General features: G+C 48.1%; 2 protein-coding genes across 3 annotated transcripts in view; one reads left to right on the forward strand and one right to left on the reverse strand.

The window, feature by feature from the left end:
* Positions 1-212: 212 nt before the first annotated feature.
* LOC126540347 (semaphorin-1A-like) lies at positions 213-4,624 on the forward strand. Its single transcript, XM_050187142.3, has 2 exons — positions 213-761; positions 2,920-4,624. Exons 1-2 carry the CDS (start codon positions 501-503, stop codon positions 4,474-4,476), a joined length of 1,818 nt encoding a protein of 605 aa, XP_050043099.1. The 5' UTR covers positions 213-500; the 3' UTR covers positions 4,477-4,624.
* Positions 4,625-8,435: 3,811 nt separating this feature from the next.
* bel (ATP-dependent RNA helicase bel) overlaps positions 8,436-24,427 on the reverse strand; it is a 76,425-nt gene continuing 60,433 nt past the window's right edge. For both annotated transcript variants that reach the window (XM_050187140.3, XM_050187141.3), the window contains exons 13-14: positions 16,230-16,401; positions 8,436-11,362 (exon numbers count right to left, since the gene is read on the reverse strand). In XM_050187140.3, coding sequence (XP_050043097.1) covers positions 11,116-11,362; positions 16,230-16,401 — 419 coding nt within the window. In that variant the 3' untranslated portion in view covers positions 8,436-11,115. The remainder of the gene's footprint in view (positions 11,363-16,229; positions 16,402-24,427) is intronic.

Consider the following 24,427-nt stretch of genomic DNA (forward strand, 5'->3'; position numbering starts at 1 on the left):
AAGTAAATTTGCCCTGAGTACACACCTTTTGTATCATAATTGACCTCTTTTTCTTTTTCTTTTGCTATGTCCACTGCAGGACGAAGGCCGCTTCCAGCGATCCCCAATTACCTTAGTCTTGCGATAGCCGATTCCAACTTGTGCTCGCTAATGCCCATATATATATATATATATATATATATATAAAATCTTTACGTAACATTGGCAATTGGTAAAATCGTACAAGAAGCCCAAGTTCGTATAAACTCAAAGGAAAATTCGGGAGAGTACGTTGGAGGGTGAACAGGTTACCTGCCGCACTGATTCCAAGAAATAGCACGGCCCACTACGGGGGATAGTACAAGAGTCGAAAGGCCCCTCTTTACTCTCCAAGTAAAGAAGACGACGAGGAGCATCTCATCAACGTGGTGGCAGCACCAGCGAGTAATGGCCGCACATCTAATGGCGACAACGCTGCAGGCATCGTGAAACAATAAAGAAGCCAAGGCGTAAGTACAGACATGCGTGCCGCGTCGAGCATCCTCTGGCCGTTCTTTGTCGCGGCGGCTCTCGTTCCGTTGGCGACGGCCACCTGGGAGCGCCAGCTGGAGCCCAAACTGTTCATCGAGGAGTACCCGCACCAGCTGGTTCGAGTGTTCCCCGCCGACAACATAACCTCCGGGGCGGGAGAGTACCTGAGGCTCCTCCTTCTGGACGGCGACTACGTGCTCGTTGGGGGCCGGAACTACCTTTACAACCTGAGCGTTCACACTCTCGATCAGGTGAGACCGAATCCCGATTGTGCGCTTCGGCTAGAACTCGGGCGCCTCGGCGTCGCGCACTTTGCGACTGGACTGTTTACATCGCAAGGATCGAGCATCACCTCGTCCCGAATTATTTGGTATAACAGCCAGAAGCTTCACAACTGCGATATGGGGCACATCGCAGTGGAGGGCTGCGCATTAATTTCGACCACTTGGGGCTGCCGCTGAAGTGGCAGCTTGGGCTTAACGCTGGTGACGACGAGTACAAACAGGAAGTGTCGGAACACGTATTGCCCCGAGTCGCGGTTGTCACCTCGGTCCTCGTCTGCAGTGGGCTACGCGCACGTCGACCACCATGCGAGCTCGTTTTAACGTACGTGAAAAGCGCAGTACAAGAGCCTTTCTGCGTACGAAATACGGCTGTCGCGGCCGGTATTCGAACCCGCGACCTCGTGCCGAGTATAGCAGAACGCCATAGCCATCTGAGGCACCACAGCGGGCTACGCAGCAATGAACCTGACGATTCTGATGATCAGCTGATCCGCTCTTCAGATACTTTTCACGTAACTGTTGTTCATGCCGCGCGGTTACCAAGGTCGTGCAAGTGCAGGACGTCCTTTCTCGATGTAAGAACGGAGTGCCGCTCTCTCCTCACGTTGTCTGTTCCTTCCGAGAGCACAACTGCCTCGAGGTCTCGACACTTTTTTTTTCTTTTTTGTTCTCGGCACCGGTATTTCTGGAACCAGACCGCGCGGACACACAGTTTTACTCAAAGTGCAAGAGGTTTCGGAGCATGGCCTCCGAGAGCTGGCGCAGCACGCTATATACAGTCGTGGCCGCTCTAGACGCGGACCTGTGACGAGCATTATTCAAGACCGAGAAGATTGGAAATACATTTGCAATGATCTGCATGCGTGAAGTACTGGCCTCCGGATTGATCCAGGTGAACGCGAGAAAACAAGCCTAGAACAGCCATTTCTCGGCGATTGTAGACTACCAATGACTCGTGTTTCAATCTTGGCAAATGTAAAGTTTGGTTAGGTTAAGACATACTGTAGGCTATGCAGTCTCTTCTTCTGTACATGGGCTCACGGGGAGTGCCTTAGCTTTTTTAAGGCAGTTGGGAGGTGAGGGGGGGGGAAATGTGAGGTGTCTTACGAGTTGTGAATGCGAAAGCATTAATGCCCAGTTGAACGTCGCTGAGCGGTCCGCGCTCGTTGCCCTCGCGGGCAACGAGCGAGGGCGAGAGCTCGCGCGGATAACACAGGCTTCCTAGAGGGAGGGTGACGGGCGTCGCGGCGATGCCCTCTCCCCTCACGCAAGGCCTGGCGCGCTATTGAAGCACCAGGCGCTTCGTCGAGGCGCGCTCGCGAAGTGGCGTCGCAGCCAATGGGAAATTAGGCGCCGTTTCGCTCCTACAGACGACAGACGCCGGCTTTTTCGCTCAATGAATCATTCAACACTTTCGCATTAAAAAAAAAAAAAAATTACAGGTGCTAAGGGCGCGGTCAGGGCAAGGGACCGCGCCAAGAGGCCCGCGATAGCTAAAAAATGCGAGTACTAGTTAATACATGCATATTCGGCGTTGCAAGTTCTTATATAACTAAAGATAGTTGTACAGTGCTGACACGACGGCGTCGATTAACCTTTTTTTTTCAATTTTCCAGCACAGCGAAGGCTCATTTGACTGGCGGGCACATGGATACGAAAGCGTGTAGCCCAGCGGCATCATTCGCTATGTGCGATTGGATACAGAAACGCGCAGTGAAGGACAACGGTATGGGCGCGGGCTGCGCGCTATTCGCCGAACGGAACCAGGTCGCAGGGTTTGTCGGGGTTAGCGCCGGATTTTAGACCGTTGCGCTTATCGCACGCATTTATCATGTCCACAGTTCAACATTCTTTCGCTTCTCTGTTGACGCCTTCTAAGCATTAATCAGATGTCCAGCCAAGCGCACCATGCTAGTAAGGGCGGACCACATAGCAGAATACGTTTGCCTGCGAACTACTCGAACAGTTGACGCTTTTCACGTGGCTGCTGCAAGAGAACGAGGCTTCAGCGACGTCTCATCCAGGATTAAGCATTGAGGCCCGCATTTACGCGATTCTACTGTGTACTACACGCGGCTGCAGCACCGCGGTCCACCGCGAGATAACGCGCCCAAAAACCTCGCAGGCGGGCAACATCAGCTGGCCAGCGTCCGGTTCGAGCAACCCCGCGTGCACAGACCGGGCAGTGCCGACCGACCTCAACTGCGCCAACTTCATGCGCGTGGCGCGGCACCTGTCGCCGCAGAGCCTCCTCGTGTGCGGCACGAACGCGTACTCGCCGCGCTGCCGCGAGTACAAGTACGACCCCGTGCATCGCAACTACACCTGGAAGACGGACGTGGACGGCCAGGCCATCATCCCGCAGGACCGCAACAGTAGCGCTGCGGTGCTGTTCGTCAGCAACAGGCAAATCGCCGGCCTGTCCGCGCGAGCCGGCGTACCAAAGTCGCCCGCCGTGCTGGCGGCGCAACCCCTGCGAACCAGGCCAGAGGAAGCGACGCAGCTGGCCGCCGACGCGGAGTTCGTGGGCGCTTTCGCGTTCGACGAGCACGCCTACTTCTTCCTCACGGAGACTGCGCCCGAGAAGGACCACTGCGGTCCTCGCACCTCGGCCACAGTGGCCCGGGTGTGCGTCAACGACCCCGGCGGCGCCCCGCCGCACGACTGGATGTGGACGACGCTGCAGAAGGTGCGGCTTCACTGTTCGCTAAACGGCACCAACCCGTTTGTCTTCACCGACGTCGCAGCCGTCAGCCCGATCATGACCCGCTGGAACAAGGCGTTCGTGTTCTACACACTCTTCCGGATTCAGGGCAGCCCCTTCAGAGGGTCGGCCGTGTGCGCCTTCAGTGTGGACGACCTGATCGCCAACATCAACGACGGGAAGCCCGGCCGCGAGAAGTGCCCGGCTCAGCCAATCGTTGTCGGCAACGACACACAGTTCCTCCAGAATAACAGGCCGCTTTCCAACAACGAGGTGCACAACTACCTTAGCGAACCCATGTTGGCACACGTGGGTTTCGACTACCACTACACCAGCCTCTGGATCGACCCGCAAGTACGCACCGTAAGCGGGAAGCGCTACGACGTGTTCTTCATCGGGACTAGCCACGGACACGTCATCAAGGCCATCAACGTTGGCCAGAACTCCATTTCGACGGTTGTCATTGAGGACATCATAGTCTTTCCTGGAGAAGACCCAGTCCTGGACCTGAAAATCGTGCGACGCCCTGGCCTGGTCACTCTTCTAGTGACTACGTACCACGAGCTCGTCTCTGTGCCACTGGACAACTGCAACTGGACGGTGCGCACATGCACACAGTGCGTCGGGCTCCAAGACCCGTACTGTGCCTGGAACAAGGACACAACCAAGTGCGAGAGCCTCGTGGACCAGCCGGCACCAAAGAATGCCGTGCAGGAAGTGGTCAGAGGCCACAGCCTGGAGTGTCCAGACGAGTTCGCCAAACACATGAACAACATGAAGTTCCCACACGGCAGTGACCCATGGACCATCGACAACGCAGCTACCAGTGGTCGTGGAGCGCCTCACCTGTACAGTGCCCACACGCTGGGCTTTGCGATCACCTTCTGCATCATGGGTTCCATAGTGATTGGCTTCGGTGTCGGCTACTGGTACAGGCACAACCAGCGAAAGGACATGGCTTACTTCAACTACCGCTGAAGCAAAGCCACCACTCAAAAGAGACAAAGACAGCTGCATGCGCGTGTGTGACTACCAATCTTTCTTTATTTCTCAGTTTTGGAACAAGTCACATTAATGCATCGACAATAAAAACGCCCAGGAACTCTGGGCCAAACAATCCTCCCCACGTACGGTTACAAATCAAAAACATGCTTTTGCTATATCCAAAAGGCAAAAAAGACAAGACTACAAAAGAATCTAGAGTACATGGAGTCAGCCTTTGTTTTTAACTTGTGTGTACGTCGCGAAATCGCCAGGCCCGCCCGGCATGCCTTTCGTCATTTTATTTTGTTTGACCAGACTATGCTGTCAAGCCATAACTGGCGGGATGTCTAATTGTTCTCTCGTTTCGGGAAACAAACAAGCGCGCAGTTTGTCCTTCAAAACCGGTTTTGCACATGCGTGAAGAACATTTAGGGTATAGCGCACCTTCCACTAGAGGGCAAACGCTACACTGCGCATCAATTACGTTTTGCCGCGAGTAAAAAGTGCTATGTGCTTCGGTCATTTGTTCTAAGGTGGACAGTATTTTTCACGTGCTGTCACCGCCGAAACGCAGAGACCTCCGGCGTAAAGAAATTTGAGTTTGTCGGCGTCTTCCCCCCCACTTAACGCCAGGACTGAGAGGGAGTTTGGCAATGGAATCTCCCAAGGCTGACGCATGTTTAAGTTCGGCAAGTAAAGAACAAAGAAATGACCGCAAAAGAAGGAATCTGGAACGGAAAACCACCAGAGGAAGCAACCTCATTAGCCTAAACTACTGATTGGTACTTAACACCCACAAATTCTGGCAGTGTTTTTTGCGACCTCATAATGGAAACGACTTAAAAAAGCAGAAACATGAACTTCCGCCAACAATTGCCTACCCAACCCAGTGTCTTGACTGCCAAAACCCACCATACAAGCCACCCCGAATAAAAACACTGCCTTACGAAAAGATATTCCACCCGGTATTGTACTTTCCATTGTGCATTCCAAGCAAATTGCCAAGTATGCGTTTCTCAAAATGATGCCCAGCGATTGGCTGGTGGCATCATAGTGTAGAGGAATGAAACATTGGGAGCCACATCACGTACGCACCTCCTGCTCACTGCAGTACAAGACAAGGCTGTCCTGCACACTCATTCCCAGTTTGTGTTATGTACAACGTCCCACAGATGTACCAGCAGGCAAATATGCAGGCACAAGATATTACTCCCATGAAAACATCCGCCGCAGATTGAATGAACCTACTTGCGTATAAATTATGTGATGTGGGCGTTGAGACAGAGTCGCTGTCCAATGAGACCTCTTTTCCCTCTCCCGATGATGGACTGTATGTACAGGTGCGCCCAGAGTTGCGAGGAACACAAATGATGGTAAAACAAAAGGTGGGGGAGTTTTGCCATCCAAACACTGCAAGGTCCCAAAGTCCTTCCAGAAGCACGCGAACTCCCAAGCAATAGATAAGGCACATTCTTGGCATGAAGAGCAAAAATGACCATAATGCACCAGTGATGGTCGATGGAAGTGCGCTCTTGCCTCCTCTTAAACACAACCACTAGCATCTCACCACTTCAGTTCCTCGTACAACCAAAGGAAAATAAATTCCGCAAGTGCAAATTGTGGTCAGCACAGCGTCGAAGATAAAAAAAAAAGGCTTCAAATATCGCATAATAAACACGGGTGAGTCCCGCAACTACTAAAGTAGCTGCTAAAGATCACTTTGACGAAAGGGGGCTAAAGAAATTGAAAAAGGTGCAATTTTCAGAAGACACCTCGACCCAAAAGGCACAGCATTCACGAAGCAAGGCCACAGCCCCTTGCCAAACAGAAAGGGCGAAGACTAGATCGAAAACACTCTGCTCGTCATGGCTTGGAACACCACTCTCTGAGAGTCGCATCAGTTCATCACTGGACCCAACAAGCGAAAACCGCACTAATGTGGGTTTGATGTGGCATTCCACTCAATCTAGAATGCAATCGCCTGTTCCTCCCTGCACACAGCAGCAAATGAAGCTTGCTCACCGTGTGATCACAGACTTGATGGCAGAAAAAGGAGAAAAAAAAAATTTTAAATACGGAAACCACCCAGAGAGAATGCAATGAGAAATCACCTGCAGGCTGTTTGGGCCATACATATATATATATCATATATACATACATACAACCGCACGAAGGCGACACGTGACCACCTGCACGAATGAAGGCGCAGTGACGTACATACATATATTACAAAGAGGAGGATGGGAATGGGAGTTTTCTCGCTAAATGAGGATGCAAATAACAGCAGTGATCCCTAGGGACTCATTCACCTTGGATGCAGAGTCAAGTCAAACAAGTGTGCAGCATGTGGCTCCCCTGAAAACACGCCAACAAACAGCGCTCCTCCATAAACCAACTGCTCCTCCCCCCACCCCCCCTTCCCTTGAAACCTATCTAGAAGCTCAGGTTACGTGGGAGGCAGGAGAAGTTCTCGAATACCCCACTGTGCTGCCTGCAGAGCAACAATTGCTTTGGGTACAGCAGCACCGCCAGACAAAGAGACGCCACCGACTGAAGTTGGTGCAGCTACATGTCGATAGTCCCAAGACAGCAAAGCGAACAGACTGCTTGGCTCTCAACAAGCTTCAGAGGAAGAGGGCGGCTGTTGTTGCACAGCTGGCCCACATTTTTCCAGCCCTCATCCACTTCCAGTCATCCACCACAAGACAGCACTAGTCGGGAAAGGAATAACAAAAAAAGTAAAACCCAAAGGAAGAGAGGGGTACATGTGTCTGTGTACATAAGCGCAGCCCCGGGAATACTTCCCCACTGTCATGGTCCCTAGCCCCCTCCTCTTCGCAGAAGGAGAAACCTGCTTGTCCTGGCCACAAAAAAAGAAAGACGCCGCCTTAGTGTGCGCGTGGATAATTTTTTTTTTTTCTTTGGTCACGGAAGGTCTCTGCTCCGATGCTTTGCGCTGCATCGACGGACAGAACGAGTTTTTTTTTTCCTCTCCCAACCCAGCCCACAAACTCTTTCTCTCTCAAAAACTTTCACTCAGTCACTATGCCTTGTGGAGTTAAGTCATAATTTAGTCACAACAGAAGTTGAAAGACATCAAATTAAAGCTATACTCGCCGTTAAACGAGTTTGCCGCCCGAGCCACTCAACCACAAGCGGCAGAGCTCTTGGCAATAAGGGCACCAAAAGTTCTAACTACAGTGGATACCCATTTCTCGCATTGAAGTTTGAACAAATCATCCCTTCAAATGCCAAGAATGCAGCGACCTCGAAGACTGCACCACTAAGACGTACATACAATCTTTGTTCATATTGCCAATTAAAAAAAAAGATATTCCTAGCTTTACTGTACACCTAGCAAGAAAACTGCAAATTCAATGAGGCGAATCTTGGCCGACTCTCTCCACCCTTCAACACGGGAGGGCCTGGGAATAAGGTCCCCCTGAAATACCCAAGCTCCGACACCCTCACTGCAACCTAACTGGGACATTCTTCGTCCCTCCACCGTTCCCAACTTACAGTCGGTCGGTCGCCTTGGATACAATGCACTTTCTGGCAGGCAAGGCGTGCCTGACGGATGTGCCGCACACTTGCACCACAAGTCTTGGCACCCCAGACACACAAGTTTGTGGGTGTGTGTCCCTCTGGAGTGTGCTGACTGTACTATGTGTGGCACCTGCCTCGCTCACAGTGCGAGTCTCGATTACGAGAGGCTCACAACACTGTTAGAGCACACTCAAACACACACACACACACAAAAAAAAGAAAAAAAAAAGGTGCACAGCCACATAGCAGCGCTGGAAACAAGACACCTATAAAATGCTACATACAGTCTAAGGAAAAGAATGCAAGGAACATCTATCACACTGGAACCACGTGCACGTGTGTCCACTAGCGTAATGCAGGCACCAGGCTTTCTTTGTTTTTAGCAAGTGCGCTGGCAACATTCAAGGCACAAGGAGAGCCAGTTTAATTTCTCCGACTGTTGGAACAGTCCTCTTGCAAAACAAGCTCTCTCTCAGCCTCCAGCAAATATTGCAAAAGCAGGTGAAAAAAAAAAAAGTGTCTCCCCCCCCCCCAAAAAAGGTAACTGCGCTGCACCAAGAGAAAAAAAAAAAAAAAAAAGTTTGAGAGCATATGTACCAAACAGCAACATTACTAAGCATTCAATAAAAATAACAGCTTTCGTAGCACAAGACATGACTATGTGTGGCTTACAAGTGAATGCGTAGAGCGCAAGGCTATTAATAAAGCATTTCTGGCACACGAAGAGGTGCCTCTTGTTCACTCAGTGTACACTCTCGGTTAACCATCACACCACACTGGGCAAGTGGTTTAAGATAGCATGCCATCCATTGCTGCATTGTTGAAATAAATATTCAATGCTTACATCACGATGTTTTGCTCAAAGGGCAAACGTAGCTACCTCAAGTCAGTTAATCGCCCAACTCCTACAGCAGACACGGAACCTCATAACCTGTGCTTGAAGATTTTAAAAAATGTAGAACCACATAGCAGCAGCTGAAAGCTGAGACACCTTGCTTTTCGAACATTGCACATAAAAAAAAAAAAAAAAAAAAAAATGCGCAGGGAAAGAGATTTAAAAAGAAATTTAGGTGCACAATCAACTAGGCAAGGATAGAGACGCAAGGACTCTCCATCATTGTACATGGGGAGATTTAGTGGTGTGTAATTGACAAAGCTACGTATGTGGGATTCTTGGTTTCTTCTAACTCCAATAATGCAGCTAGGTGATTTGCACATACTTGAAGCTTCGGAGCAATGCCTGCCTATGCGAATCTCAAAAGGTGTAGACACAAGTTCAACACTTTTGTCACTTCCTAAACATCTGTGCATCCCACTGGGGCCAAATTGACAGCAGAGAGTCTTGCACGGTCGGTCGGGATTACCTGGAAAGAAGCGCCACTGCACGTATGACGCCAGGGCACAAGAAATGAATCCAATGCATTCCAAGAAGAGAGTCTCGTGTAAGACTTGCAAATATGAAACACAGAAGCTCGGAACATTACGAACAAGTGCAGTTGGCATGCACACCCAGAACACACATACAGAATAAATAAACAGAAGTGTAACCTTGCATTTCAGATGGAAGACAAGCCCACAACATTGGAATTCGCATACTCGTGTAACGCGGCCTAGGGAGCCAAACAAGCTAGGGGATAGAAGCACGCGAGTACCAAGAACGCGCAAGTAACAATAAACAGCGATAATGAGCCCAGTTTCTACAGGGCCTCCGAAGAAATAGCGAAGGACCAATGGGTCTTACAGAGGGCATCACTGTGACCATGAGATCCAGAGTCGCAAGGCTATGCTAAAAATGGCCAGACTATTTGAGAAAAAAGCCTTTATTGGTAACATGCCAATGAGCATGTTCAGGTTCTATTTTTTTTTTTCCCTGGTGTAAAAAGTCGCCTTTCAAATGTGTGTTCCAGGTACAACAGCACGAAGAGAAGAAATAACAAAAATACCTTAAATTAGAAACAAGCTACTTTTGTGGCCAGCTGCATTACATTATTGGTCTGCAAAAGCTGGCTGCTACTGCTGCCCAGAAAATCTGCAGTAATACTCCTCTCCCTGGCAGGAGAGACTGCCATACGAAATGTCCTCGTGCCCCAGGACACTGCTGAACGTTTCAAAAGCAGCATCCCAAAAATGCCTAGGAATGGCAATTTGCTGCTCACTGCATGGGATGACAGATGCCTCACTTGCAAAACTAGGTTCCGCAACTTCTTCCCTAAAACCAGGCTGTAATAGCTAGCACCTATGCTAAAGGAGGGGGGAAAGCAAGAAAGCCTTCACACTTCAGGGTAAATAAAACAAGTGAAGAATGCAGACTTGATCAAGACAGAAAATCCCAGCAGGAAGAAAAAAAAAAAGGAAAGAAAAAGTGATAATGAGCAAGAATAGGGAGGTTTTAGAAAGTAAAAAGGGAGCGACATGCCTTGGCAAACTTGTGGGTCCACACACCGGTGTGAACAAGAAAGGGGATGAGCTATCTTACACACAAGTACGCACACATAAAAAGACTATATATACGTGTATGCCTACACAACAGTGGGTGGTGCAACGCAAAAATAAAATAAAGAACAAAAAAAGTCAGCGAAGAAAAAAACTATGTCGGGGGTCCTCCTTTCCTCAACACGACCAAGGGGTAGTTGCTTCTCGAAGCCTACAGAGAAACGGCGGCAGCAATGACCACAAACTACACAGGGATCACAGCTACTGATTGAGATGGCAACAAACTGGGTGGGCGGGAGATGGCAGCATGTCTGGGCAATGAGGCCTTGTTGCAACATACGTGTATCATCGAGAGACAAGTAAAAGGAAGGCCATGCCTTTCTTTCTCCCATACCAATGTTCCATTTGTTGCCCCTGTCATGCAGCACCGAAAAAGACATGCTGGCTCCAGCCCCGAAGTTGCGTGCTCTTTTTTTTTTCTCTTTTTCTCTCCTGTGCTGCCCACCACTGGCTCAAGAAGAACAGCCCGTGCGCAGCAGTCGTGGTTGAGGGGGAGGGAGATGCGCTGACCGCAGAGACGGGTGGAAGAAGAGGAGGAGAAACTGGCGTGGGGAGGCGTGTCGGCTGGTGGAGGGAGGCCTCGCAGTGCGCCCCTCAGTTGCCCCACCAGTCGTTGGAGGCGCTGCTGTAGTTGCCCCCGTAGCTGTTGGGCCGGTAGCCGCCCACAAACTGGCTGCTCGATCCACCATACTGGGGTGCGCCGCCGTAGCCGCCGGGTCCACCGCTGCGGCCGCCCATACCGCCTCCCATGGGAGGTCCACCCATGGGACGATCGCGACCTGTGCTGCCTCCGTACTGACGGTAGTCGCGGCTGCCAAAGCCACCTGAGGAATACCGGGAACTGTGCAAAAGAAAAAAGTGCAGCCAGTTAGAGAGAAGACTCCATAACTTAGTTCCAGGGAACCTAATGTAGGCACCCTGACACTTCCACTTATTCACACAGCTCACAAATAGAATAAGTGGGCATGCTGTTCCCCAAACAGGCATTCTATCGAGCTTGTGATAAATAGGTTGGACAGTGTCTTGCCGACCCGACAAAGGTCATCACCACATCCTGTGGGATCACAATCATGCCATTGCATGGATGGTATTGGCTGTACTGAGGAATGTAGTTAGCAGGTTTAGCTGCATATGTTTCAGGTGCACCGAGAGAGCACTGCTGTACGTGCGCGTGTGTATTTCAACGCGTGCCATGCACATTCGTACGAGACTGTCGTCAAGAGCTTCAACGTGATGAGAATCTCGAACAGTATTGGAGGGCACCGAGGACGACAAGCTCTGGGAAAGCGCCTACGAAGCAAGCTCGTCAAGTGACGATTAAAAATTAAATTAAATTATGGGGTTTTACGTGCCAAAACCACTTTCTGATTATGAGGCACGCCGTAGTGGAGGACTCCGGAAATTTCGACCACCTGGGGTTCTTTAACGTGCACCTAAATCTAAGTACACGGGTGTTTTCGCATTTCGCCCCCATCGAAATGCGGCCGCCGAGGCCGGGATTCGATCCCGCGACCTCGTGCATCAAGTGACGAGGACGACTGAATAAATATGTTACGGTCTACTGCTAGTGGTTAAATTATTCGGCATAACAGTCGGAGTACAGTTTAAGGATTCAGTGAGTAGCCGTAAGCTTGCCTCGTGTAAGCCTCGCACCTGTAAAAACGGGCCTTTTGCACCTGCTCTATGAGACATGTTTTTCAAAAGGCCTGGGTTAGTGTTCCCTTTAAGGGGAGACGCTCCTCAGAAACCTTTCTTTTTAAATATTATTGCTAGGCAAATGAAAATTGTACCACTTATATAGCTTGATATCCTCATTACAAATCTGTTTTTAGTTTTAGGATAGCTCGATGCTTTCATGTCCCAAGTGCCATGCATAAGTGAGAAACAGTGCATGTTTGTGCAGCTACTGGACCTAGCAGTTGGCATGATATAGCAGTGCAAGATGGCGTGGCGTTTCTTGTTGCCAACACTCCAGTGAGTGCTAATAACCAAGATAATGCAATTCCCTTGACAGGCAACATTTTGAGAGAATTTCATATCTGATGCTTCATTTTCAGTGACTGGTACCCAAGGGTATTGAACATTTCCATTCTTAAAAGTAAACTGGTTGCACTAAAACCTAGATCAGTGCATTCTACACATCTTAAAGATGATGCACACCAAATTTGGTCTTGATTGGACCACAATAAGTACATCAAATGTCGCGCACAAAAGCCATGTTTGGCCAAAAATATGAAGCTGAGAAAAACACACGATTGAAAGTTATAAAAGTTCTTTATTTGTGTTGTAGCGCTGAAATCTATATAAAAATTGCACATAATGCAGGCCAGGGTATCTAGATCCAGTGCACTACTTTAGAATTCACCTGTGCCATATGTTGTTCTCTCATAGAGTATTCGTGAGCACCATGCTGACCCTCTTCCTGTGCTGTTACTTTTCGAGCCAACTCCAAGTTCAGCCACTGCTTTTGTAGCAGCGAGGTGCACTTTCTTTGTTATGGCAGTGAACGATTTATGGTACATCGGTTTTGGTAAACCAAGAACCGCACAAAATCGGACGAGTTGATTGCGTCCAGCTCTAAATGCGTGCCGCAACCACTGCCTTGATATTCACGGCGAAACTCTCTCTTGGGCTGGCCGAAGGGCGCGCTCCACCGTTAGCATCGTCTACCGGAGATGCACGCCGTGACGAATACGTTGATGAGATAACGGATGTGGTACACGCTGCATTGTTGCAACACAACCCCAAAAACGACGCGAGTCCTTTCCGTTTTTTGACCAACTCACGGATAAAAAGGTCGCGCCGTCCGCACGCCGGACATGCCGCGGCGCTCACGTTCACGACGCCGATCTCGCAGATAAAGGTGCTTGCCGTCTCCTCGCCGCTCCTATCTTGATTGTCGAAGATTCTCTACTTTTTCTCCGATGCGCTGACGAATTCGTCTGCGCTGTCAACGAAACTTGAGCGGCTGGCCGGCTCTGAACCGTCGAAAGCGTCGCCGTCACCCAGGTTAGGCTTAGCTGCCGTGGACGTCTCCATTGCACGCCGCTTGACTTTGCGGTGAGTCCCCTTGAACTTGTGTTTCGACTGATACTTTCGAGATCGAAAATCGCATTTCTTCACGGGATCCATCGAAACAAGGAGCAGAAAAATGCCTGAAAGCCTGGGAACACGTCGAGGGAGCGGCGCGTCGCAGAAAGAGCAGACTACCTGCCGCCGCGTCGCGCGCTAGCAGCCAATGGCGTGGCTGGAATCGCACCACGCGAGTTAGAAATCCAGCGAAAGCGCTTGGTTTCGGCGGAGAAATGTTTTTATTATCACTTCCTGGGGAGATTGTGACGCGGAAAAGCCGACCTGGGAGAGAAAAAGTGTAGGCCTACTGCCTTGCACAAGCCCGATGGCTTGCGACGCCGTGATTTGACACATCACGCGCTGGAAAATGGGCCAGGTTTGCACCTTTTCTTGCCACCTCGAGTGCTTTCACCGAGTTTATTTATAATTTACCGATCATTTATGGCTCTGATTTCTTTATATATGAAAGAGGAGGGATCAATATTGTTGAAACAGTCGAAAACATAAAACTGACTTTTTAAATGAAAATCGCCGTTTTTCGACCCGCGTCTCCCCGCGCTAATGATGATCCCCTCCTCCTCTCAGGGAGGAGGAGGGGATCATCATTAACTTTATTGTTTCTTGACAGAAAGGACTGAAATTTGGCGCACACACTGCACATTGCAATGAAGAGACAAATCTAAAATTTCATTAGGATATCTTCATTAGTTTTTGTTTTATAAGAATTTATAAGTTCCTTGCTTGTGGAAAGCCTGGCACAGTAACGAAACACGATATGGAGCTGGGAGTACTTTGCATGTTTACCCAAATGTCTAACCTACATCAAGACAGTGTTAGATTTTTCTTTTTTTTTAATGCGCTAATAATTTTTTGCTCAACATAACATGCACATGACTGTGCTTCACTGCATGGAGCCATGTAGTAATTGTGAAATAAACAATGGAAAGATAAAGAAACATTTCAAGACTGTCTTTAAGTACAGCACAGCTTGTGGATCACAGCAAAACAAACTGGACCAAGATCGGTCCAGCTATTGTGCTACGCTTTCCACGAGCGAGGTGATCGACAAGAAAAAATGCGAATGAGAAAGCTGGCTGCAAAGATTTAAAAGCACTGCAAATTTATTAAAAAGCACCAGGGCTGTAATATTTTGAATCACTGCTGTCAGGCATCTTCTTACACCTTTGCCTCTTTGTTTAGTGGGCTTTGGATGCCTTCTTCAGGTGTTCTTTATCCTTTTCTTGAGCCGTCTGGAGTAGTGCAAGACCACCATTTTCACAGCCAGACCGAGCCTGGTATCGCAGTGTACACCCACAGAACGCTGTTGGCATCTTGGGCACAGAGTTTTAGCGATCAAAGAGTTCATCGCGGAAACAGGCACAATGATCAAATCACAGTCACATGAGGCCAAAATTTGTTCTTGGCCTTGCTGGTCCACCAAACTGAACTTCCACTCAGTTGCAGACACTGCGTGAAGGGAGTCGCGAATGCTGCATGCCTGCGCTTCTGCAGTCACCGCTGACACAAAACGCGGCTTGAGGCGCGTCTGAATCGTGCGACGATTCGTCTGGTGAGCCTTGAGTCACCATACAGTATGTAGCTCGTCGACAGTTGGGGCTCACTCGCAGGCTGCGTGTCCCTGTCGCACGATGCATCGGAAACGCACACCGTCTCTGCCGGCGATGGAGACCTTCGACCCGCGTCGCCTCCAACAACGCGATCTCGGTTGCCGACTCGCGCGGCCGTACGCACAGGTGCGAGAGCCTCCGTTGGCATGTCTTCCGGTGGCTTGGTTATCAGTGTCGATGTCACAGGGCGATTGTCGGTATCGCTGCTGGAATCGCGCGGTGCAAGATAACGCGGCACGTTACCCGCGTGTTCAGTCGGGTTCTCCGCTTCTCCCACTGGCCACAGTCTTTTTCTCGCCGCAGGAGGCTTGTGCTTCCGTTTTCCGAAGACATGCTTCATTTAAAAGTTCTTTTTGAACGAGCGACGATTCATCACTGACCTGGGAGCTTCCATAAATCCGAATTCTGCGAGTGTCAAAAGACGCCGGTGTGGTTTTCAAAGCAGACAACTGTGGTCCGCTGTGGCTGCCAGCTTGCCCGCTGCTGCAGCAGCAACCAACGGCGAGACGCCTTTCAGTACGGCAACCAATCGGAGGCCCGCTTTCATCGCAGGGCCCGTGTGACCACCTTTAGCAGACCCGCGCTTCTTTTGTGTTTGTGCATTTGTTACAATATGGCGACGACCGAAGAATTCAGAAACGGAATGGCGAAACTTTTAGCTTTCGAACGATACCAAGATGGCGGTGTTCGGTGGCGGGAAAGACGAGTTAGGGCTCCGCGAACTGCGGTGATTTTACGCAATTTAAAGCTGTTTTCTCACCCTACGCACTGATAAATTGATTTCTTTTTCGGACACTTTTAGTGCGTTTTCAGTCAAATCATTTTGATAGAATATAGATTAGGCATTGCAGATACCGAAACGCGTCGTTGCCAAAAATCGATCTTGCGATATTCGCGATCTGATCCCCGCATCCCCCCTTAACTGCCTCTGAAGCAACAGTTTGCATGCAAGCATGGAGCCATCATGGCTCGGCTACAGGATCCGCACTGCAGTTATGAAGGTCTCACCTGCGTCCCCCAGAGCCAAAGCGGCGCTGGTTGGAGGAACGTTGCTCTGCTTGCACTTCCTTGGCCAGGCAGGCTAGCCAGTCCGGCAGTTCCTGCTTCGTTTCCGTTATCAGCTCCACAAGGTCCAGGGCCATGTTGCGGTTCTTCTCATTGAAGAAAGACGTGGCCAAACCTGCAGTAGCAGCAAAACAAAAATGCCACGAGGGTGAGTGCAAGAATATCTAGGGGTGTGCAATGCATAAGTATTACCGTATTTACTTGCATAATGATCGCACTCGTGTAATGTTTGCGCCCCTGAATTCTATAGTCAAAATTTAATTTTTTTTCCTTTCCCGTGTAATGATCGCACCCTGAACTTGCTGCAGCGATATGTCATGTGCCAAGTCTAGTTAATGATGATCGCGCTTACCATCTGTCGAATGCTACGCGGACGACTCTTGAAGACATACCAAGCAGTCTTCATGCACCCAACATTCTTAAGCAGATGCCCCATTTCACTCCTTTCATCACTTTCCGCACTCCCATAAAAGGGAAAAAAGAGAGAGAGCTACAACCAAACTTGCCTCAGTTTTATTATTTCTAGGCTTCATAATGGTTATGGTCAACAACATAAAGGGCACCTTTCGATTCTTCTCGTCTGCACTCGTGGGCACGCAACAAATCGCAAGCTGCCACAATCGTGACCACGTTTACACTGATTTGTTAGAAGTGTACCCTATTCTTACGCCGACGCTTGTAACACAGCTAAGATATTCATCCACCCTTAGTGGAATCGTGCCGTATTAGGACAGCAGTGAAGTTCGCGCCGGAGATTAGTCACTGCATCACGCTATCTAATACAGCAAAGCTAACCATTGCCCTTTATCCCCACGTGCAGGTTTACTTTGGAGACCGCAGACAATGTGCCGATGCCTATTCCCGTGCCTCTCGTGCATTCCAGATTCTGTTACGAGCCTATACTTGAGCCTAATGTCTACATCAGCGGAAGAATTGAGTTTTTAATTATATTGTAATTATCATTTCCCGCTTTTGAAGCTTGAAGTCTATATTTTCCTAGTTTTGGTTTTTTTGCTCAAGTATAGCTTTTCTAGTCTCAAATTATGGGATCAGCACTGTCCCTTCTATTCATTCGTCATTCTTTTTTCCCCCAAATGAAGGCGAGTCAGAGTGTGCACAAGAACTATGATAGAGTTTTAGGACACTGAAATATTTTGAAATCCTGTAAACAATCAAGAATAATTCACATTTGTAAAGCTGCAACTTTAGAATTTCATAACTTTGGCTAAAGTACAGATACAAAAATTCAAGTACTAACTTGCAGTATTTGAACACCCAGGAACACACCTGCTTAATTTTAGCTATGTCGTTGCAGTACACTTCTTGCAAATCATATCCTAAATTTTTAACACAAGAGAAATTGTAACTGTTTTTTTTATTGACCTCGGAAAAAATTAATTGCATATTTGTAAGCAGCACACAAGATTGGATGTGTCCTGAAAGTTTCATGTGTCTACAGTGAGTATCAAAACTGGCTGATCAAGATGCCAGGTCCCGTCACATTTAACGCTGTTTTTTGTACTTTTATCAAAACACCAATTTTGGGCTTCGTGTAATATTAAAGTGTCGATCCCTCAACACCAACAACAGATAGAACTAAATTTTGTTTTGCAGAACAGAGCCTAATGTGTACTCTATGATGAAGTATACCAAATTTTTTTGTTTTCACTTTGGAAATTATTTTGCGACAATTTCTACCACATGGTTGGCATATTTTGTGGGCTTGAATACCGCTATCCGAAAAAAGAATTCTACAACATCGAAACGACCTACGGTCACAGAAGAAGGCCGTGCAAGTGCTATTGCGCTTCTTGCGATCTACCGGCCTGTGTGAACGACTAACTGGAACGCTTTTTGTGTTCCAGTTACGTGTGCGCGTTCCTTCCCCCCCCCCCCCCCCCCATTTTTAATGTTTTGCTCTATGTCATCTTTCTAACCCCTATCCCCCATCCCCAGTGTAGGGTAGCAAACCAGAGACATATCTGGTTAACCTCCCTGCCTTTCCTTTTCATTCTCTTGTATTCAGTGGGCTGTAAAATATCTATTAAGGGTCAGGTAAAATATGTGCTTGCTGTCTTTTGTTCATTACTCTGTATGCTATCTAAACATGCCTTACAAATATTTTTTTATTGTGCCATTTATTTTCCATTATGGTCTTAAACAATGGAAGTGAAATGTTAATTATTGTAGAAACTAATTGACCTACAACAAAGCTTATTACATAATTGAAATCAGCACAAAAATCTTAATACGAAAGTTTCATTAATATTGATGGAAAAGATGATACACATTTAATTCAATAGCAGTATCCCCCCCTAAAGGGGGAACACAGGTCTTGGAGACTGACAAATCGTGGAAAAATCCCTTTTTGGATTCTACAGTGTGCGATGTATTATCTCAGAAATTTGCACGCATCTTGTACCAATATTTTAGTCATAATGGAGTTTTATGCCACGTTGGGGAGCTGTATCTTTACTGATAAACGCGCAAAAAAGGGCCCTTTTACCGTGACGCGCACTTGCTATTCTAAGTTTCTGATTGCGGCCATCTTGGTCTTGTTTGAAAGAGCGACTCCTCTTGTTTAGTTTTCGCGCCACCGCTACTCTGTGTGCAGAAAGGCTACGAAGAAAAAGCCCGCGACAGAGTTGTCCCGATGCACAATTCCATTCGTCGACCGAGACATGTGACCGTAACAACTCCATGCCATTGGTGAATTTTTCCCGTCGTCTGCCCTGGCCACTTGGGTGTGCGCATTGCGGCACGAAATGGTGTCAAATTCAGTTAGCTACCAACCGTAAATTCAGCAAACAGAAGAAGAAATATTCAGCATTAAACTTTCGAAAGAGTGCAGTTAAACCAACCGTGCACTTTAATTGCCCCCAAGCAGATGCTGGCAATAGTCTGCTACCCATGCCTTCTGCCACCGAAGCCTCCCACCGTCACTGCGGAATAGGTTTAGCAGATGAACGTGGTTCGGGCAGCGGCTGGTGTTCATGCAGCATTCCAACACAACTACTGCAACCTTACAATTTGAAGAAGGCACAAGAAAAACTGCAACACTTCACTTCAACACATGCAAAAATCGGATTTTCTCGTTCATGCTGATGCCGCCGTGGCCGGCTCGGATGCCATGCAGATTTACTTCATTATCCCACGCAGCGATTCTATAAATGCCCTGCTGCCTTCTGTGAAATGCATGTCGCGGTGCGGCAGCGGGTAAAGACAAACGTGACTGCAGTCTCCAGAGAGATAGTCCTCTCGAGTGCAATCTGCGGCGATACCATGTAGGTGCCAAGTTTTGCCGTGCGTGAGTGGTGGCCAAACTTGCACCTCATTCCTCGTGAACAATCTCGCTGTGCACGAAACGCAAAGCACCAATAATTGGCAAATGGCAATGAATGAATTTTTTTTTTTGCTATTAAAGATATTAATCTCCCGAGCGCTCTGCTGTAATGCCGTGTCGAGCAGTGAACAATCTGCTGTGTGCGGAGCACTGGTAATTGGCAAACGACATACATAATGGGGCATGTGCCAAGGCTGCACGCTAGATTGTTACAACTGGTGACATGTACATACTGTATTACCTGCCTGAATAAATTGAGTTCTCTGTGTTTTTCTCAAAACAAACTTATCGTGTAGCCTGCTTGTTTGTGGCAACAATATCGCAAGATCTAGATCAGCTACAGCTGTAATCTTTTTAAATACGGAGTTAAATGCATAATGCTTGAATGGTGCAAGCAATTTCTTTTCTTAAAATTCTTTATTTGCTTTTGTTTTTGTTCCCTAGTAGCCATACTGTAAACACAACTTTGATGAGCTGCTAAATTGCCAGTTGTGGATTCTAAAACTGCTTGCAGCACTTCACTCCTTAAACATTCTGTGGTCCACTCACGCATTATTGCTTTCTGCAGAATATCATTTTTTACCTATTGTCGACATAAACAATACAAACTTTTAATTAGCTCTAAGTATTTACTCTATCAAACACTAATTAGATTCTTGTAATCAGCTCAAAAAGCTAAATAAGACGATGTCCTTTTATTAAATTTGGTCGGAAAGTAAATAAGATAGCTCTATACACCATTGTCACCCCTTAAGGGGGGACACTGCTATTAAATTAATGTTCATCATCTTTTTCCATCAATATTAATAAACCTGTCCAGGCTTGTTAAGGTTTTTGTGCTGATTTCAAATACGTAATTATTTTTCCAATAGGCCATTTAGTTCTGAAGATAAATGAAATTCATTGTCCATCGTTTGCGGAAACAATAGAAAAAGAACTGCGCTACAAAAATTCATATTGGCACACGCCTAGGTACTAGAAAACATAAGAAACACAGTGGTAGGAATACTTTATTGATATATTAAATATTAGTAATTTTATAGCAATCCAATCTTCACTGTTCCAATTGTGGGTGCCCTATTGTCTGATCTAAAGCAGGACTGAAAAATTTTAAAGCATAAATTCCAAAATCTGTTCCTACCCCTGTGTGCTTTGTACACTCAGCTACGAGCCACAACAAAAATTATGCCTCTACCTGCCTTGAAGGCAGAGATATGGTTGCTGCAAATCAGCAAGAAGTCAAAAATCGGTGTTTCGAGAAAACGAGAAAAAAGAAGTGAAGTCACTTTTAACCCTTTCGCTGTCACGGACGTACCGGTACGCCATCGCGCTTCCCCCTCACGGTGTCACTGACGTACCGGTACGTTCTCTATCGTGCGTTCAAAATTTCGCGCCTGAGCGCAAAGCTGGCGCTCCTGAATTGGCCACGCCATCTGTTGACTCTTTCTACAAGTTCGTATATTCTCCCCGACCTGTGTTAACCCATGTATTGAGGAGTACTGTGCGACTGCCACTCCCCACTTTCTCTTTGCTGAGTGGCGCAGTGGCTCCGCCTTCGTTGGATCATGCGTAGGGCGCGTGTGGTTATGGGTTCAAGGGTTGTTCTGCCATCTCCGCTGGTTTGAAGGTTTTTATTTTTCTTCTGTTGGTGTGTATGCTATGCCGCGTCAAGTTCAGGCACACGTGCCGTTGCCTCTCCGAAAAGAGTGACTCGATTGCTGCTTTCGCTCTCTCGCCGAACCCTCGCTTCCGACTTGCAGCAGTAAACGTAAAGCCCTTCGAACTTTGTTTAGCCTTTTTCCATCTCCCTCTGTCTTCTTGATCACGCAACGTCCCATTTCTCTCCGTTGTGCGGGCGACTGAAAGCGCATACTCCCAGCGCGCGGTTACTTTCGGATGGCTGAGCGTGCGGGACCTTCGTCTGCTTGTTGGTGCGGTGGCTCAATTCCGATTTAGAATACGAGCCGAGCTCGGATTCGGACTAGGACAGAGTCGCATGCGAGGAAGAGGGTTCCGCATCGTCAGATTCGGATGTTGAACGGATTTTATAGTCAGGCTGATGATGATGATGATGTTTACTAACAGCAGCTGCAGAACACTGAAATGTGCATATAGCATTGACTACGTTATTTGTATACCAATCATAATCAAAAATAAATTGCTATGTTCATTCCCTGTTATGCTCGTTCCCTGAAACCAAGCCGACACTGGGGGTGCGTCACGGCCAGAAAGGTCCGACAGCGAAAGGGTTAATCAAAAGTGCAGAAAAAATTGTGCACTAGTATTTCGCAGTGAAAGTGGCTAAAAGCCACCAGGAATGTAGTCACTTTGACTACGGCCACCCAAATGGCGTTTCCTGAAAGAATTCTGCATGTCCGTAGTGGTCTTGCGCTTTTTGCAGATGCAACTGCTCGACGGCGGTCCTTCTCCACCATGCGTTTCATGCTGGGTATTCCAGGGTTGAGGTGCAGCTCTTTCAATATTGCTGCAGAGGTCGTCTCACAGCCAGCATTGAATTTCATGACAGCCTCAGCTACTGCGGCTTGCACGGTGAACAGTGAAGCATGCTGTTCCTTTGGAGCCAGTGCCCATATCAGGGAGTGGAGAGACTCATTGCTGTTCAGAGTACTGCCCCGTAGGCACCGCTCAAGGAGCTTTTTATCAGACAGGCGCTCATAAATGGGCAACAGGGCTTCACAGACATGAGGAGGCAAATTGTAGCGGTGCTTAGGGGCTGCCTCACCCTTAGCGCTTGCTGCATTTTGCCGGCACCACGAGCTTGGTCCTAGTGGACAATAGCTGTGGTCCGATATCAAGTCATTTGATGTTGTGTGGTGATAAGTGGCCATCACAGCCCTTTTCATTCCCTGCACATCACCCTTGTGAGTCTTCAGGGCCCAGCCATAATATCGTGTCAGCTTCGTGACTAAGTCGTTAGTTAGTTTGCCTTTACCACCAAGGCTCTCCAATCCAGGTCCCTTATGCTTTGCGATAAGGTTTCGCAAGCTTGTGCCCATACGTTTCTGTACGTGGTTTGTACAGTCTTCCTTTTCCATTGAAATGTATCCATACACTCTGGCTTCCTGCAGCGCAAGGAAAGCGCGACTGTCACCATCTGAGAGTAGGGTGGTGTACCTCAGGTTATGCCGTTGCAGTGACCTCTGGAAAAGGATGAGGGCAGCTTCAACTTCCATTTCGCCGGCCTTCTTGGAGGTGTTTTTCTGACAGGCATGGCTCTCCTTCCAAGCTTTATAACTCGGGTCATTATCCTTTGGCCCACGCTCACAACCAGCGCAGAAGTTGCTGAGCACCACATAGTCGAAGACTAGCCCCGTAAACACCTCTATGACGGCGCCTACACCAATGTGAGACGAGTGGCCGCGCGTCATCCAGGAACCACCGTATGACACGGCAATGTTTCCCGGATTTCCAAGCTCCAATTCGTCGTACAGTTGCCGAACTGATTGCGTGCACAGTGCCGTCTGCTTCTCGGCAGCAAGTGCCGCCGCGGGTGCCAACTTCCTTTTCACATACCGCTGCCACGTTTTCGTATGAAGACCACGGTGGGAGATGTTCTTTGTGGCAAAAACATCGTTCAGCACCGTTCGCTGATTCCCGGTGGCTTGCATCACGCGCTAGGCTTGCATCACGCGCTAAGCTTGTACTTAACAAGTCTTGCAAAATTTGAAGCACCGTCTTATCCTAACTGGGCCGTCTGCTGCTTCAGGACTGCTTCTGCGGTGCATTTCCATGCTCGCTGAGAGAGCGTGGACAGGGTGGATGCTCCTTCTCTCTCTGGATGCGTAAAGTATGTTCGCAGGCGAAGCAACTGGCACCATCTTGTGGCGCGCTGTGCTAACTTGCAATGCACTCTGTGGCTTTCACAATTGGCATGTGGGCAGAATGCTCTGTGCAGTAATGGCCGAAGATACGCAATTAAGTTCACGAAATTTTTGCTCCAAACATCTTCGTGACCGCGGGAAAACTGGTACTTTTGAGGTGGTCTAGGAAATATATTTGTTTTCCTGCCACAGAAAATGCTTTATGTTTAAGTGTTTGGTATCAAATTGTAGAGGAAGGAATTATCTTTACAAAGGAAAGCAAGTTTCATGGAAAGGAACTTGACTTACTAGGAGAGATGCCGATTGGTTGTTAGGCAGACGTTCCAATGTTACGAAATCGCATGGTCATTGATCGGCGAACACAGACCCGTGCATGCTATGCCAGCCAAACGATACTACAGTAGAATCTCGTTGCAACGAACTTTGTGGGACCACCGAATTTAATTCATTAATTTGAATTATCGTAGCACTGGAAAACCAATATTTTCACGTCAGTAATGTAACACACCTACGAAAATAAGATACCTTTGCAGCAGATGCACTTGTTCGTCCGTAAATAATAAACGAGAACGCTGGGCACAGTTTAACTACAATTTATTGCTTGAAGAAGTCTATAATCTTCTCGCGAGTAGACAGCAAGCGTTGCAGGACGAACGCCTCCACATCCTCGACCTTTCTCCGAACGTCATCGGGGACATCTTTACAGCGCCAGAGGAATGACCGCGTCTTTTCTAGAAAAATTGAAACATCCGAGCTGGAAACACTCTTCCTCTTCGTGTGTTGATCCAGTGTCGGCATCGTCTTCCTCACTACTGCAATCTTCTTGCTCACGCACTTTATACACAATGTCTGTTGATGCTGATCGTGCTTGCCTTCACGTTCCACCACGACCCTGTAAGCATTTCTCCAGCTTGACGGATGTTTACCTGTGTGGGCAGCTTCAGTCGAATATTGAT

The sequence above is a fragment of the Dermacentor andersoni genome, chromosome 2 (assembly GCF_023375885.2).
Source record: "Dermacentor andersoni chromosome 2, qqDerAnde1_hic_scaffold, whole genome shotgun sequence".
NCBI classification, from domain to species: domain Eukaryota; kingdom Metazoa; phylum Arthropoda; class Arachnida; order Ixodida; family Ixodidae; genus Dermacentor; species Dermacentor andersoni.